Source organism: Lepidochelys kempii, chromosome 5 (genome assembly GCF_965140285.1).
Source record: "Lepidochelys kempii isolate rLepKem1 chromosome 5, rLepKem1.hap1, whole genome shotgun sequence".
Taxonomy (NCBI): domain Eukaryota; kingdom Metazoa; phylum Chordata; order Testudines; family Cheloniidae; genus Lepidochelys; species Lepidochelys kempii.
In genome coordinates, this window is record NC_136384.1 from 88,575,349 (window position 1) to 88,591,575 (window position 16,227).

The 16,227-nt window shown below is 39.8% G+C and overlaps 1 protein-coding gene across 1 annotated transcript in view; it reads right to left on the reverse strand.

Moving 5' to 3' along the window:
• Positions 1-16,227, reverse strand: part of LRRC2 (leucine rich repeat containing 2) — a 123,043-nt gene that overhangs the window by 81,768 nt on the left and 25,048 nt on the right. Inside the window, exon 3 of the mRNA XM_078852672.1 lies at positions 500-645. Within this exon, the coding sequence (XP_078708798.1) occupies positions 500-624 (125 nt within the window). The 5' untranslated portion in view covers positions 625-645. The remainder of the gene's footprint in view (positions 1-499; positions 646-16,227) is intronic.

The following is a 16,227-nucleotide window of genomic DNA, read 5'->3' on the forward strand; positions in this document are numbered from 1 at the left end:
GACTCCAATGAGAGACTGCTGAATTGGAATTAATTTGCAAACTGGATACAATTAACTTAGGCTTGAATAAAGATTGGGAGTGGATGGGTCATTACACAAAGTAAAATTATTTCCCCATGTTTATTCTCCCACCCCCACTATTCCTCAGATGTTCTTGTCAACTGCTGGAAATGGCCCACCTTGATTATCACTACACAAAGTTTTTTTTCCTCTCCTGCTCGTAATAGCTCACCTTACCTGATCACTCTCGTTACAATGTGTATGGTAACACCCATTGTTTCATGTTCTCTGTGTATATAAAATCTCCCCACTGTATCTTCCACTGCATGCATCCGATGAAGTGAGCTGTAGCTCATGAAAGCTTATGCTCAGATAAATTTGTTAGTCTCTAAGGTGCCACAAGTACTCCTTTTCTTTTTGCAGATACAGACTAACACGGCTGCTACTCTGAGATATGTCAATGAATTCAGTTAAACAGAAGAGTAGTAGGTTGGCTTACTTCTCTAATGAGCTTTGTGCTAATCTTTCCTTCTCCTTCTTTCGAGTTTCTTTATACTTCTTGACTTGAGTTTCCCAGAAGCCTCTTACGACAGAAATGTCAAATATTATCACCTGATGTCCCATGTTACCGACATTAAGCTTTTCCTGTAAAAAACAAGTGTATCATTAAGATGTCATCATAAGAAGGGAAGAAAACAATTAATACAAATTAATATTCTGGTCCAGTTCCTTACAGCTTGCTTGAGAAAAAATGGACAAAGAAATATTAACTTGATTAAGTATCATCCAAGAAAAAGATTTTTTTGTTAATGATTCCATTAACAATTAATAGTAATAATAACAGTTTATAAAGTTCCTGTCAATCTCAAATGATCCTAAAGTGTTTACCAAGTTTAGGTCGTCATCCTACTGAGCCTTTTTCATGCTACTAATCCTTATTCCAATCAATGGGACTACTTGCACAAGTAAGTGTTCATCATGTGATTAAGGGCTGCAGGATCAGTCCCATCAGATACAGAAATCACTTCGTCTACTACTGAAATGTAATCAGCAATTTGTGAAATGTGGCAGTTGTTTAGCAGAACATAGCAATAGGACCTCAGTTCAGCCAGGTACTTCACATGCCTACTTTTAAGCAAGCAATTGAGTACAGTTCTGAATTGGAGCCTAAGCCAGGAAGTAAAGTATGATGTGTCCAGCCGAAACTGCAGAGACAGATTAGACACAGGGCTATTACCTGCAGACTGCTCCTGCTCTTAGGGCTTGTCTACACTACGCAGCTTTGTTGCTAAAAGTCAGCGTGTGTGAACACTCTCTGTTGGTATTTTGTCGGCATTTTTGCCAACAAAATACTTCCAGCCCTGCAAGCAGCGTTGGCTTTGTAGGAGGAGAGCACTCCTGCCGACAAAGCCACATTCACACTGCCACTTGCATCAGCAAAACTTTTCTCTTTCACGGGGGGGGGAGGGGGTTAAGTACCTGTGAAAGACAAGTTTTGTCGACAATGTCGCAGTGTAGACAAGTCCTTAGTGAAGTCAATGGCTAAATTCCCATTGCTTTTAATAGGAGCAGTGTTGGAACTGTTCTCTCTTACTCAGAGTCATTGCTGAAGATGTAATCATCTCAACTCGATTTTTTTATCATGAGATGTAGCTAATCTATCTATAGAGGGCTTTTGTTATGCCTACATGTTCATAAAATGGTTCACTGAGCCAACATGAGGAAATTTTATAAAACAGAACTCTGAAAGCCTTTTAAAAATAATTGCTTCCACCAAGATAAAAACTATCGTTTCTTCTCTTTTTTTAACTTCACTTGAGATTTCATTAGATGCCACTTTTATTACGTTGTTCATTAGTAAAAGACACAAAGGCCTTGAGCTGTCAAGCTAGTGTTGAACAAATAGCCTGTCCCTTGCCTTAGTGTGTCTTTTCAAACTTTCAGCTATTAATTTTTCCAAGTTCTTACTCTAATCACTGTTTCCAGGCCTCCTATCCTTTCACTGGGGTCACTTACAGTCTGGCCTTGAGTCAAAACACTTGGGGGGGGGTGGAGGGGAGGGGAATGGTCGCCAAATCCCTATTTTTTTCTTTTATTCTACCTTTTCTTAATGTTCTTTTTCTCTTAACCTACAAAATATCTCCATACTAGAGGGCATATTAAGAAAGACAAAAATAAATTGTTTATCAACAAAGCACTCCAGTCTCCCCTAACCAGTGAGTTAGGCATATGTAGACTGGTAAGAACAACAAGTAGGGTTATATCCTATTTGTTATACTGTAAGAGACATCCTAAGTACTATCATGAAGATACAGTGCCTCTGAACTCAGGCATAGGGATAGGTCAGGTATTTTGCTATGCCAGTGTCTTTTGCATCTTTGAATGACTGTATGAACTTTACCTTTCCTGCTTCGGTAAAGAAGCTTCTGTTGTTTGCTTATATCTGAGTGTTAACAATGAAGCCACAAATAGCTCCCAGTGTCTCTTTAACTTACTGCTGACAACAGCTGTCAAAACCCCATTAATAGCAATGTCATAAGAACACTGACTTTACTCCTCTGTGGAAAGCTTTGTCTATAATCAGATGTGTTGTACAAACACTACGGCCATGTCTACCCTAGCGAGCTGACAGTGGCACAGCTGTACCGATGCAGATTGCTCATGTTGCTCTCCCATTGACATAATTAAACCACCTCCAGTGAATGGCGGTAGCTATGTCAGCAGGAGAGCATCTCCTGCCAACTTAGAGCTGGCTTCACCAGCCCTTCTGTTGGAGTAACTTATGTCACTCAGAGGGGTATTTTTTTCACACCCCAAATGACATAAGTTATATTGACATAAGTGCTAGTGTAGAGATAACCTAACTTCACTATCAATTTACAGTTTGCCACTTAGGAGAAAATACTCTTCTCTACTTCACAGGTAGCTGGGGTAGCTGCTAGAGACCTTCACTTGAGGAAGGTGGCAGGAATCTTTTCCGCATCCCAGATTCATCATGCTCCCCCATGTGCCCAGTCATCCTGAACAAAACTCAGTTCCCTTTCCTCCCCATCCTTGCACCAGCAGATGTGGGAGTAGTCTCTGCCATGAGTGAGAGGGCTGTCAAGCTCTGCACACAGTTTCTGCCTCTAACTAGAAGGAAGCAGTGGGTGAGGAAGGAGAATACACTGAAACCAGCATATTTCCTATCTTGTGTGGGCTTTCGCCATCCAGGCCAGAGGAGCATTTGCTCTAATGTCTGCAAAGTTTACTCTTTAACTGTATTGAGTTTGCAGCTGAATACCTTCTTCCGTGGATGAGGTCTGCTTCTGAATTATATTACAGATCATCAAAGCCCCTTTCTCGGATGATGCATTGTTATAATGTTCACTCAGTCTTATGAAGTGTTAGTGAGACAGATCATGAAAGCAAGGCTCTTTGGTAATATACTACTGTATAATGAAAGCACAGTGCCTTCCAAAGGGAAGAAAGGCTCCAGGACCATAAAAAGAAAGCAAGGGTATGATTTACAATAGCATCACCTCTGGAAAAAGGAGTTCTGCATATGGGAGTCGATGGTAGCAGATAATCTTACCACTAGTAATTCACACTCACATATGGGCAATTTAGTGGGCCTTAATCAATATCCTCAAATGTAACACATTGGGCCAGATTCATCCCCAGTGTGTATCTATTGATTTCAGTAGAGTTCGATTAGGAACTAAGCTCATCCATTAACTATAATTCATGGCTATTGTAAAGAATATTGTGAAATCTTTGCCTGCTGTTTAAGGGAATATGATACATTGCATACCAACTATTTTTCAAAGTAGTGTATATTATTTTTAAATAATTAAATTGGGGGTGAAATGTCCTCTTCTGGTACCAGCTGCTGAATTATTTTAAAGTACCATTATAAATGCGTAGTTCCAACATTATCTCATAGCTGCAGGCTATAGAAGTTGAATGTTGTTGTTCTCATATCTCATTCTTTCTGCTTTTGTTATTTTCACATTTGTTTTCCAGACATAAAGGGATTGCGAATCAATTTTCTGTTTTACTTATTCTTCAGAAATACAACTTAGGGCCCAGTCCTGCAAACTTGTACTCATGTGAGTACTTTTACAAACAAGTAGGCCCATTGAAATCAATGGGAGTACTCATTTGGATAAATCTATTTGTGTATATAAGCATTGGCAGAATCAGGGCCCAAAAGGCCAAGAATAAAGAGATGGCATTTATCATTCATTTTACTGAAATAAGTGTAGCATTTATGCAGAACTCCACCATCAGGATGAGTATCCGCTAAGTATCCGACATGCATGACAACAGGCACCACAGGCTGTGACTCACACAGATTTTTTTAAAAAATCTATAATTGCCTGTCCAATGTTCTAGGTGCTTATCCCATAAATAAAAAATTAGTATTAAGGTAACACCTAGAAACCCTACTTGAGAACTAGGATCCCACTGTGTTAGGTACTGTACAAATACAGAACCAAAGGACAGTCCCTGCCCCAAGAAGTTTACAATCTCACAATTTCCTCCATAAACAAGAACTACACATAAAGATATCAACCTCAGCCCACACGATCCTCACCAGCTTTAACCAAGAGAGAAAAAAGATGGCCATTGCTATGTGTTCAGAAGATTAGTAAATCTGGGCCTGACAGACCAAGTGAAGAGGCAAGGGCCAGAACTGAGGACTCCTCACCGAGGCCTGGTCTACACTAGGAATTTAGCTACGTCTCTCAGGGTCATAAAAAATCCTGGTGTAGACAGCGCTTCCATCAACCGAGTTATTGCCTCCTTGGGAGGTGGATTACCTTTGCTGACAGGAGAAGCCGTCCCATCAGTGCGCCACTGTAGCATTTTCAGTTTAAACATACCCTGAGAATGCCCTGCCCGCAGCTCTCTCTCATTTATACTGAGGGAGCTCCAGCTAAAGCACTTTGGTTAAACTCACCTGTGGAAGTACATCATGGGAAGAGTGGCGATATCTGAGGTAACCATGACCCAAACAACTTAAGACTTTGTAAGTTAAAACTAACACTGTGAATTCCACTCAGAAGCTCCATGGAAACCAGTGCAGATCACAGAGCACGTGCTCCAAATGTGCAGTTTCTCTTAACAAACAGGTGGCAGCATCCTGATTTAGCTTCTGAATGGTACCAAATCATAGCCCTGTGTTGAGCACAACCCATTTATCTAATTTTGAAGCAATGAAAGCATGGGTAATTGTGGCAAGAGCCACACTGTAGAGATAAATCACACTCATCTTGCCTGGTGGATATGGAAGAAAGAATTCTTGGGCAGCCATTACTTAAGACTCCAGGAGTAAAAAGGTCTACCAACTCTTCCATCTGCCTCTCCCAGCCCACCATCATTACTTCTGTCTTGTTGGGAGTGAACTGCAGCCAGCAAGCTCTCATCCAAGCCCCCAGTTCATTTAAGCACCTATTTATATAGTGGCCCAGCTGTGTGTGGCACTTACAATTTACTTTCTTCTGAGCACAGTTCTTACTGATGGATGTCATGTGGCTATACTGTAGTAACAATACATTAAAAAAAGAAAAGACCGTAATAAAAGCCATATTATAAAAGTGGCCATTTAATAATAAAGTTGATATAAGTCACTTAGATATTTCTTCCTTTAACTTTTCCATTAAAGATCAAGTTAATGCTATTTGAAGCACCAACAATAACAAAAATGTGCAGATAACAGGTATGCAAAAACTGAGCTTGACTCCTGTATTGTTTTCTATGTACATATTTCTAGATTGCCTATCACTGTAGCACAATTACTTAATCAGTTCAAATTCTACTCTTAGTTAAATAAACTGATCTCATAAATGAGATTCCCCGTTATCATTTATCTCTTCGCACCTTGATTCTGAGACAGTTTCTCACTGGGTTATTCATTAATTAGGTCTTTTAATCATGGATTAATTAGCAGTTGAATTACAGTATTCCTTATACGTGTCAACTCTTGTAGCACTAATGTGTTTGTCATCAAGTATGATAGACGTTACATTTGCAAGGGGATTTATTACAGATGTATTTCCCCAGCACCTCAGTGAACAGACAGACTATCTATTCAGCAAAGTGATTCTTTCTCCTACAATGGAGGCAAAAAAACATTTTGCTGATGTTTGTGGTATATTTTCTTCCTTTTATTTACTGGACTTCACTGAGGAGCTGACTAATTTTCATAGGGATCTATGAAAGGGGATGTCAGCAAGCCATTCTGCTAGTGTTCTGCACCATTCCCTTTCATGAGAGGTATTCCCCAGCCAGTTTAAGACCCTTTTATGTTGCAGAAACATAGTAAAATGCCTATGTCCAAACAGAGAATCAGGCCCCACATCTGCCCCAGGTACTGCACTTGGAAGGAACACTTCAGCTGTTGGTCTCAAAATCATGGGAGCCAGGGGCAATGTGCTCTTGCCAGCTCAGTTCCTTCATACTCTGATGCCATGTTGATGAGTGCAGTATAATAATTTAGGACACACCAATTAGACAGGTTAGAAGGAGGGCTGCTCTAAATTACTCCTGCTCCAGTGACTAAATTATGCCATCAGGAGTTGTCACCTCAGGACCACTCTACTGGCTGAGGAGCTCTGGAGGACAGTACACTCCAGCTCTGCCTCCTCCTGATCACGGACATGTTCTCAGCCTTCCCAAGAATGCCCTCTACATGCCTTGGTATGTAGAGACCAGGTGGCACAGAGCTGGTGACACCAGGTTTACATCCCCCAGGGATTCATTTTCCATCAGGGCAGTCCACAGCTTCCTCATTAACGCAGTTCTCTATCTCCTTTGTGCTGTCAGAGAGGTGCATAGGGGATGGAGCCAACACCCAGGATCTGACCCTTTGTGCACTAGGTGCTATCACACATAACTGATCTTCTCAAAGATGCTGAGTTAGTTGCTCTAGAGGTTCACACAGTGCATGCTCACAGTTTTTGGGGTGTGGGGATGTTCAGTACCATTTTAGCCTACAGTAAGGAACACATGCCCTCATATCACAGCGATGGACACCACACAAATACTTTTACTTAAGACAACAACTATGTTTAACTTAAAATGGTATGTTTTGTTCACAACGATCTATTAGCTGTTAGATTTTCTCTACCAGTGCTAGATTAGGTGTAACTGGCCTTCAGAGGCTGAAGTTCTATAACTTTTTTTTTCTACTGTAAATTTTGACAGCCAGTGAAATAAATGACCAATCTCTCCAACCATTTATTTTATTGAAAATCATTTTCACACCAACACATGTCCTTGAGATGTAATAGCAAGGGTTTATTACAGTGCAGACATGGAGAGAGCAAATATCTGGAGTCATAAGCATTGTGTGTGTATAATACAACACACTGGGTTGAATTTGTCCCATGTGTAAATCTGTTGAAATCAGTGGACTTACACGGGGGTGAATTTGGCCAGCTATCTTTAAAGTATAAAACATATACATTGCTTAGGGTGTAATATGCTGCATCTCCATTATCTTTCTCATATATATATATATATCTTTCTCTTTTGCAGTTCATTAGAAGCAACAAAGACCTGATGACAATTTCTGCTTCCCACTTCCCACCCTGACCCCATGAATCCAAAGAAACTGTAAATTGTAATCAGCAAAATTGCCACTTACCTACAACTAAAAGAACACAAGTGTCCAGAGCTCCTGGGTAGGCACTGTGGTTCGTTAACTGGGGACTCTGAGGTTGTTTACAGCAGCAACATAGTTCATGGTGAGACAGATCTGTTTGAACCCCACAGCTGACTAGCCTTCCACATGCACTAATATGCTATATTTGTACAGTGATAACATGATCTGTGGTCTGAGAACAGAGACATGTGCAAGATAAAATATCTATACTGCATGACTCAACAGTATGAGAAACAGCAGTGTTAATAGAATAGCATCTTACTTGAACTATAGAAAAGTGAGAAAGCTAACATTACTGTTATTTAAGCCCCACACAGGTGCCTGTGTACTTACAGTACCTACAGTTATCTAAGCCCCACACAGGTGCCTGTGTACTTTTCCACTTGAAAATGGCATGGGTAATCCATACTTGAAATTAGCTAAGCAGTTTTCTATTGTTATTGTAAAATCCTTGCAATTAACATAATTTTTATAGACTAGAAACCTGTTAATACAAGGAAATAAAAAGAGAAAGGGATCTGGAAATCCTCCTCAAAGGTGAAGACAATCAACACTACCCCCACTCCCTCTATTTCAGGTCCCTTTAGAAGTTTAATTAAACTGTAGGTAAAAGCTGTTTGCTATAACTCTGATTATAAGGTTAATTTTAGAATGACCCATCTAAAAATGCTTCTGTTTTGATTATATTCTCCCGAGTTCAAACCTAAAGAGATCAGATGCTGGGCTACAATGGGTGGAAGAGCAAACATCAATTCCTAATCTGAACCACCATAAATTTCAGGGTGGCGGTTTTCAGATTGAAATTCTTAGATTCAAACCCACCCCAGTTGTTTTAGTTCTGAGCTGGATCCAGAACCAGAAAAAAAGTTTTAACACTTTGTGTTCTGACATGACCAATATATCTTGAGAACTGTTCTTGTGAGATTTTATCCCCAGATGGTGACCATCTGATTCTGTGAGTAACTAATCTCTCGTAAGCTCCACTATTTAGGGACAAAGTCTCATGAGAACAAACATTGAGGGAGTTCATAACCCAAACTCAAATCCTAGCCCTGATTAGGCCTTGAAACTAAACCTGAATCCCAGTTTATTTGCTAGGTAATCTGCTTTGATCTGTTTGCTATCCCTTATAATCATTTAAAATCAGTCTTTTGTAGTTAATAAACTTGTTTTTGCTTTATCTAAAGCAGTGAGTTGGAGTGAAATGTGTGGGAATCATAATTCATGGGCAAATGCTGTTGCATATTCCTCTCCACATTGAGGGAGAGGGTGAATTTTATGAGTGTACGCTATAGAGTTCCTTCCGCAGAGCAAGACGGTATAATTTTGGGTTTATACTCCAGAGGAGGTGCATGCCTGAAGAGCTGGGAGTTGCCTTAGCTGTAGCCTTCCTATGCAGGGGCTGGTCAGAGAGAGTACATGTAACTGCAGCTGGGTGTGTCCCTACCTTTATGTATGCTGGTGAAAGTGCAGGCTGGATGGCTGTGCAGCTTGTCACAGCAGTACAGTGTGAGAGGGAGCCTGGGCTGGTGGGTCAAGGAACTCAGTAGTACCCCAGTTCCAGGTGGCACGACGGGGAGAACCTGTCACAGTGGACTCCAGTGTTCTAGCTGTCACAAGTCACAGCAGCCTGGAGGAAACCTCCTATTCCCCCTCAAGCTTGGATGTGCAAAGACATACCTGAGAATCTAGTGCTGTATGTTTGCCAGTAGAAATGTAACCAGAAGCATTTCTATTTCTGTTCGTCTACACTGATGATTTTTTCTTACCTACATCTGCACAATAACTATGGTGACTTCTGTCCAATTTGGGGGAAAATTCCTAGAAAAATACCTTTTTCTTCTTCTTCTTCTCCTTATGAAAGTGTGTGTGTGTGTGTGTGTTTATGTCTCTCTCTCACACACACACACTTTCACTCTGTGAGTGCATTGGTCTATTTCATTTATTGGGAATTCTGCTATGGGATTTTCTACGTTTGATGATGCCAGCCTTTTCTCTATTCACATTTTTATATCTTTGTGCTGGTGCCCCATTTATTTTTCTGTTTTAAAAAGAATATATTTTGGCTGAAATTGTCAGGAGGAGGAAATACGTTTTTAATCAAAAATGGTTTTTCAACTAAAAGGAAAATGTTGTAGAAATTGGTAGGATTTTTAATGACTTAAAATCAAAAAATGGGAAATCAAAAAAACTATTCTGAAAAAAAAATGTTTAGTTTTTGGTAAAAAAAAAATTCTTGATTTGGTTTTTGAAACCTAAAAGATTGATTACAGTTTTTGAAAACCAAACTCTTTTGGGGTTTGATTTCAGTTTTTCATTTAAAAGACACCAAAAGAATTTCATGAGGAATTAAAAAAAAAATGAAAAAAATGAAAACGAATTGACATTTTTCGACCAGCTATAGGCATTATTCTTCAGCCTCAGCAATTGTAAGTATTAATTACAGCAGCTGGATCTGATTCTTATTTCATTTATTAGTTTTAATTCACTATAACTTCACTGACTTCAGTGAAATCACTCCTAATTTATACCAGTGAGAGAGGAGAATCGAGTCCATGAACTGCAGGACTAAAAATGGAGTTTTGCCTTTAGTCCTGAAAAAGTGAAGACCTGATTGTAATTACAGTGTAATTATGTGTTTTTACAGTATTATTAATTAATAATAATAAATCGCCTGATTCTTGACTTGTTTCAGGTCCACCAACTGCTATTCATTCAGCTGTTAATGTTGCCTAGGCATTGGGAAAGGCATTGTTTATGTTTGCTATAATGAGATGCAGAGCTGGGACTCAGAAATAGACAGCTGACACTTCAAGTTATGTTGCCTCCCCAGCTGCAACAATTGATTCATATAGATGTTGAATAAATTGAGAAAGAGGATTGTGCCTCCAAAGAAGAAAGTGTAAGTGAGAGACTGTAGCCCACTACAACTCACTGGGTTCAGTTCGAGGAAGGATTTGGACCAGTTCAGGGAGCTGTAGGAAATGTCTGTAGAGATAAATAGATACTAATAATACCTAGTTCTTACACCGCAATTTTCCAGCGTACATCTCAAAGCACTTTACAAAGGAGGTCAGTGTCATTATAACCAGCTTCCCATCTGTATAATGGGTATTTAAATCTTCAGACTAGCTGTATGATTGAATACCAGAAAGTTTGGCAACTAACAATACAACCTGATCCACATCGTATCTGAAAAAGTCTGTACTGAGTATTCAGTTCCCAAAGCTGTTTCCAAAAATAGCTTGTTCAGCCGTGTCCAGTTGCTCCTTTGGTTTCACAGAGCCAGTCAAACCATTAAGAATTAAGACACAGATCAAGGGGGTTCAAAGAACCCATCTTTTTACTTTCATTCTGCTTAGAACACATGCACAACTTCCAATTACTATATCTGAACACTACCTGCTACCTATTATTTTGTATCAAACAGCATGAGTGTCTACAATTAACTCAGGAACAAATAACCCAATCTATTGAGTAAACAATATTAAACATTAGCTGCATAGACATAACAGTTTTCCTGCTGTCTCTCCCTCACTTGTTCAGATAGGAAGTAATAAAGTTCTGCAAATATTCCATTTGCTAACAATCTCTAGAAGACCTCTGAGATGAAGGGTCAACCCCTGAGTGATATGGGATCCAGATTCTCCCAGTGCAGTGCTACCATTGGTAGAAATAGAGAGAACATTAGGGTAGACAATGCACGGGTGGTTTTACCACCGTGTCATTGAATCCTGCTCAGAACAGATCTATTCTAAACAGCACAATAGTTAAAACACCAGAGAATTTCAGTGCCCTTCTATACAAGAGCTTGCCATTGTTGCCACCTCCAGTAAAGATGCATCAGTAAAAGATTTTCTCAAAACTCTTAGTATAGGCAATGCTTTAGTGCAATAGTGTAGCAAACAACAGCTCCTTGGAGATACACTTCCCACAAATGTCTAGCAGAAGCTATTCCCCATGAGAATGGCCCAGTGTCAGGCTGAAGACAAGATGGAATTAGCTGTGTAGATTTTCCAGTCACTAAAGAAGCTGTGCAGTGCTTAACCAAGACTCAGTGTTGACAAGAATACTTGGCCACCAAAATTATTTCTGCTTGTTGCTTTATTTTCACAGCATTCATATGGCCTTCAAGAGCCATCTGTACTTGACAAAGCTGCAGAGTGACACTACAGTATCCACAAGTCCCACTTCAAATCATTCCAATAGGACAGCTCATTAACTATTTGAAAGAAAGGTATCAATGCCCTTCTGACCTTGTGAAATTGGCCCTTCCTGATATAGTCTGAAAGAGTACTGAGGAACGGGGCCAACTTTTAATTCCTGGCTTAGCTGCAGCTATGAGACGGATGCTCTAAAATGTGTCTGGAGCATCCATGCTAAGACATGATTAGTATTCCCAGTTCCCAAGGGTTCTTAGAGTAAGCAATTCTCAGAAGCCCACAAGAGAATGAGAGAAAAAGTTGAGAAGTCATTTTGGCTTGTGGAGGCTAGTCTTTTGGAGGTGACATGTCCATAGATAAATCTGCAATAACCTGCAAATTACCAGCCAAAAACCTGCTAAGAGCTCCTGCAGGATTTTGCTAATGTTTTAAGGGAGACTCACAGCATTTTAATGGAGATTTCTGCAAGATACTTGAACATTTTCCAAATCTTTTTGAAGGAAGAACAATGCTATGACTGCACAAGTCTTGTACGGGAGGTAGCTAACAAAGCTATAAAGAACACAAAGCACTATAGAAATAATAATAATATTGTTAATGCCTGATGATTGCGGATGTGTGCAGACGTAAATCCAGAACAAAGCCCCACGCTCAATTTCAAGGCCCCTTTCTTAGAACTGCTTCCACTGGCACTTGAGGGTAACTGACTAATCTCACTTAACAGGTGTTCTCTGAGCTGAGTAATGGGAATGTTATCAGTCAATTGAACTCTTATTTGATTTCATTATGCAACAAACCAAACATGCAGAAGGCCCCTCGTGTAATACTGATTTGTTATGTCTTATTTGTTCACCAATCACTGCTCAGAACTCTGGTGGTGCTTGAAATAGGAGGGCATTTTGGTAGAAGCCAAAATCAACCGATATCCTCAACAGAGGCAGCAGTACAGCGAGTGATGCAGCTTGCCTTCTGTCCATATCAAAACAGTGAAGAAGCAGAACCTTCTTCCAGGAGTTCACATCATCATCAAGGCCTAATGCAATGAGATCAATAGATGGGAAGGTGTTGTTTTCCAAGTAAGGCTAAAAATAGAAGCAGCACAGTTATCCTTCTCACTAATTTTCTGTCAAGAGAACAGGAGTGCTATGAAGAGGAAACAGACCATTGGCCTATCTACTCTACACCAACATCCTACCATTGGCAGCCTGTTCAGAGATTAGGTTTGATGGGGAGAAATGACTCGCTGAAGAGTACATCCTACCATACATCCCCAAAAGTGATCAGCTTATGCCCTGGAGCATTGCATTTTAACAAACAACAGCAATTCAGAGGAATGATTCCGAACCTGCTCAGAGGCAGTACACAGACAAGGACAGACTGCTGTAACAGGAGTGGGTGTAACAATGGAACAAACAGCACCATCTACTGACTAAACTATATTAATACCTACTTAATTCACATACATAACAATAAGCACCAAATATGATCCTTTCTACCTTCAACAATATTGTCATGCTATGAAGAAAACAAACATCCAATTTCTCTCTCTCTCTCTCTCTCTCTCACACACACACACACACACAAACACACATACAGCAAAGGATCCTTTTTCCAGTACATGCTGAGTTGTGCAACTGGAATGTGGAAATGTCGTATGGATGGATGAAGGCTTCTATGCCGTAGTTGCACATATCTGGTACACAGGTGTTTGTATTAGCATTCCACTTAGGGCATATTTACACTACAAGCACTACAGCTGTAGAGCTGCAGCTACGCCGCTCTAGCTCTGTAGTGTAGACACTTGCCACAGTGACTGAAGGTGTTTTTCCATCACTGTAGTAAATGCACCCCCTCAAGAGGCAGTAGCTAGATTGACAGAAGAATTCTTCTGTCAAATTAGCAATTGCCTACATCAGAGTTTAGGTCAGCTTACCTACATCACTTAGGGGTGTGAATTTTTCTACAACCCTGTGCAACATAGCTAGGGTAACCTATTTTAGGTGTAGACCAGGCCTTAGTCAGCAGCATTCTGGGTGGGACTAAAGTGGAGAAGGAACACTCCCAGAATGAAAAAGAGGAGTTCTCTATGTCTGCTAATTCATGAGCAATATTATTTTTGCTTTAAAGTGCTGGGGTACTACTGAGCTAAAGAACTCTCCATTATTCAATCCTTGATATCCAGTCAGGTCTATCCATTGTCTTTTGATAAGTTCAGCATACCTTTCAGTAAGTATAGGTAGACATGCCATGCATTATTTTACACAAGAGACAAGGAAAGATAAGAAAAGACGGGTCAGGTGTTGTGGGGTCTAAAAGGCAAGGACCCCATGCAGCGGAGAACTTGGGTCACTGAGGAATTCAAAAAGATAGACAAGGAAAATGGTGTTAGCTTTTTGTAAGGACTGAAGTGATCATAGGTGCCAAGAAGCCAGAGAGGAAGGGCTTACACTGATATCAGGAAACAAACACCTCCTATTAGTGCCAGATACCTCACAAATCTTGTCTCCACTAGGAACTAATGATAACTAACATGAGATAAAATCCTAGCAAAGCAAGGCATTTGTAGTTTTAAGATAGATTAGCAAATTGAGGTAAATCAGTGGTTCTCAACCAGGGGTACACGTACCCATGGAGGTGCATCCACAGCTCCATACAAAACCATGTGAAGTCACACACAGAGTAAGGCACAACGTAGTTAAATTCACTGAACACACTAAGACAAATTTATCCCTGGCATAACTTTATTGGCCTCAGTGATAAATTTGGCCCAACAGTTTTTAAAAACTAGGTTGCGATTTGCTTTGCTGTGTATTGTTGCCTGTAAGTCTCACCATAGGGCAGCAAGCTCCCCCAGAGCAGTATTTGTACTTTGGCCAAATTGTTGATCATAACTTTATAAAGTAGAGAGCAACAAGGGAAAAGAAAAGTTTTAATCCAGACCTATAAAAACTGTGAACAGAAGAACAAGCAGTATCTATTTCTTGGGAATGAACCTGACCCTCTCCCATTGGGAGTACAGTATATCCAAATAAAAACAGCAAAAAAGCTTAGTGTGTAAGTTCTCATCTCAGTGTCATCTTGTTTATTAGATTTAAATTTAGTTGACACTTCCATGACCTAATAAATGTGTCAGCAAGTGCTCAGGTAAATATGGTGACTCTGTGTGCAGATAAAAGGATTAGCAGACAAAGTATCCATGTGAAAAGGAAGAAGTTTGCCCAAATGAACAAGGTAATAAAACTGGATTTGGAGTTGTAAAGAAAAAAAGATTAGTGAATTTTGCTTGGGTTCAGGTTTCATAGGAAAAGATTCACCATAGTTCTAGTGCTACCAGAGCCCAGTTAGTGATGTAGTCCTTCTTTCTCTGCCGTACATATTGTCCCATACTACAGGCAGAGAGAAGAACGAAATGTACAACAAAGCAGCATGGGAAATGGCAGCATCAACATCCAAGAGGCAGTACCTGAGGTCTCCACACCACTATTAACATCAAATCACAACTGCAAAGGACATTTAAAGGAAGGAAAACCAATGTACTCGTGTGAGGCTGCAGGTTTGGGTTTGTTGTTTTTGTTCTTTTTTTTAATGTTTTGTGATAGTTTGTAATTTGTGGGAGGAGGAGGACAAAAAGAGAGTAGGACCAAGAATGAGAAAGGAGGGGTGGAGGTGGTTAAAATTGAATTTTAATGTTATGACCATTCATAACATGCAATGTATTGACATTAGTGTTGAGAGGGTAATTCACTCTGAAATGGTCAATGTTTTCTTCTGTACATGATTCATGGAGCCAATTAACAAGCGTTGGACACCATAAAAACAAATATAGAGCAGCAAATAGAGTATCATCCCTGGCATAAGCCTACCGCATTCCCCATTCTCCTAGTAGCTCACCAAAGAGAAAATTTCTCATTATAAGTACAGGTTTAAGCAGCTGGGCTTTGTATCAGTGTCAACAGTAAATACAAAAGGTGCTCTAACCATTACATATATTATCTTTTGCTCTGTCGAGCAAACATGACAAATGGGGCCGTGGTAATTACAAAAGGTAATTATAAGTGGAGACACTTAGAGCTCATCACACAAGATGATGAATTACATGGAAGAATGAAGAAGCCATGTGCAAAGAACTAATGATTTCTGGCTTCCAATACGCACAGATTAAACAATAACTATAAAATGATTAACCTGGAGGAACGTGATGTTTAAAAAAAAAATACCAGTTACTAAGTATATAATTTGTTGAAATGAGTTGTCCCATTAGAACCAGCATTCATTGTTTAGATTTGGAAAGGAAGTTTTAATAAGTCATACCATCAGTGCAATTTTAATGACATTGTAACAGATTTCTAAATAACTGTATCCTGGTAAATGTCTAAAGTTGAGAGTTTTTATGATGGCAGAATGGCCTCACGG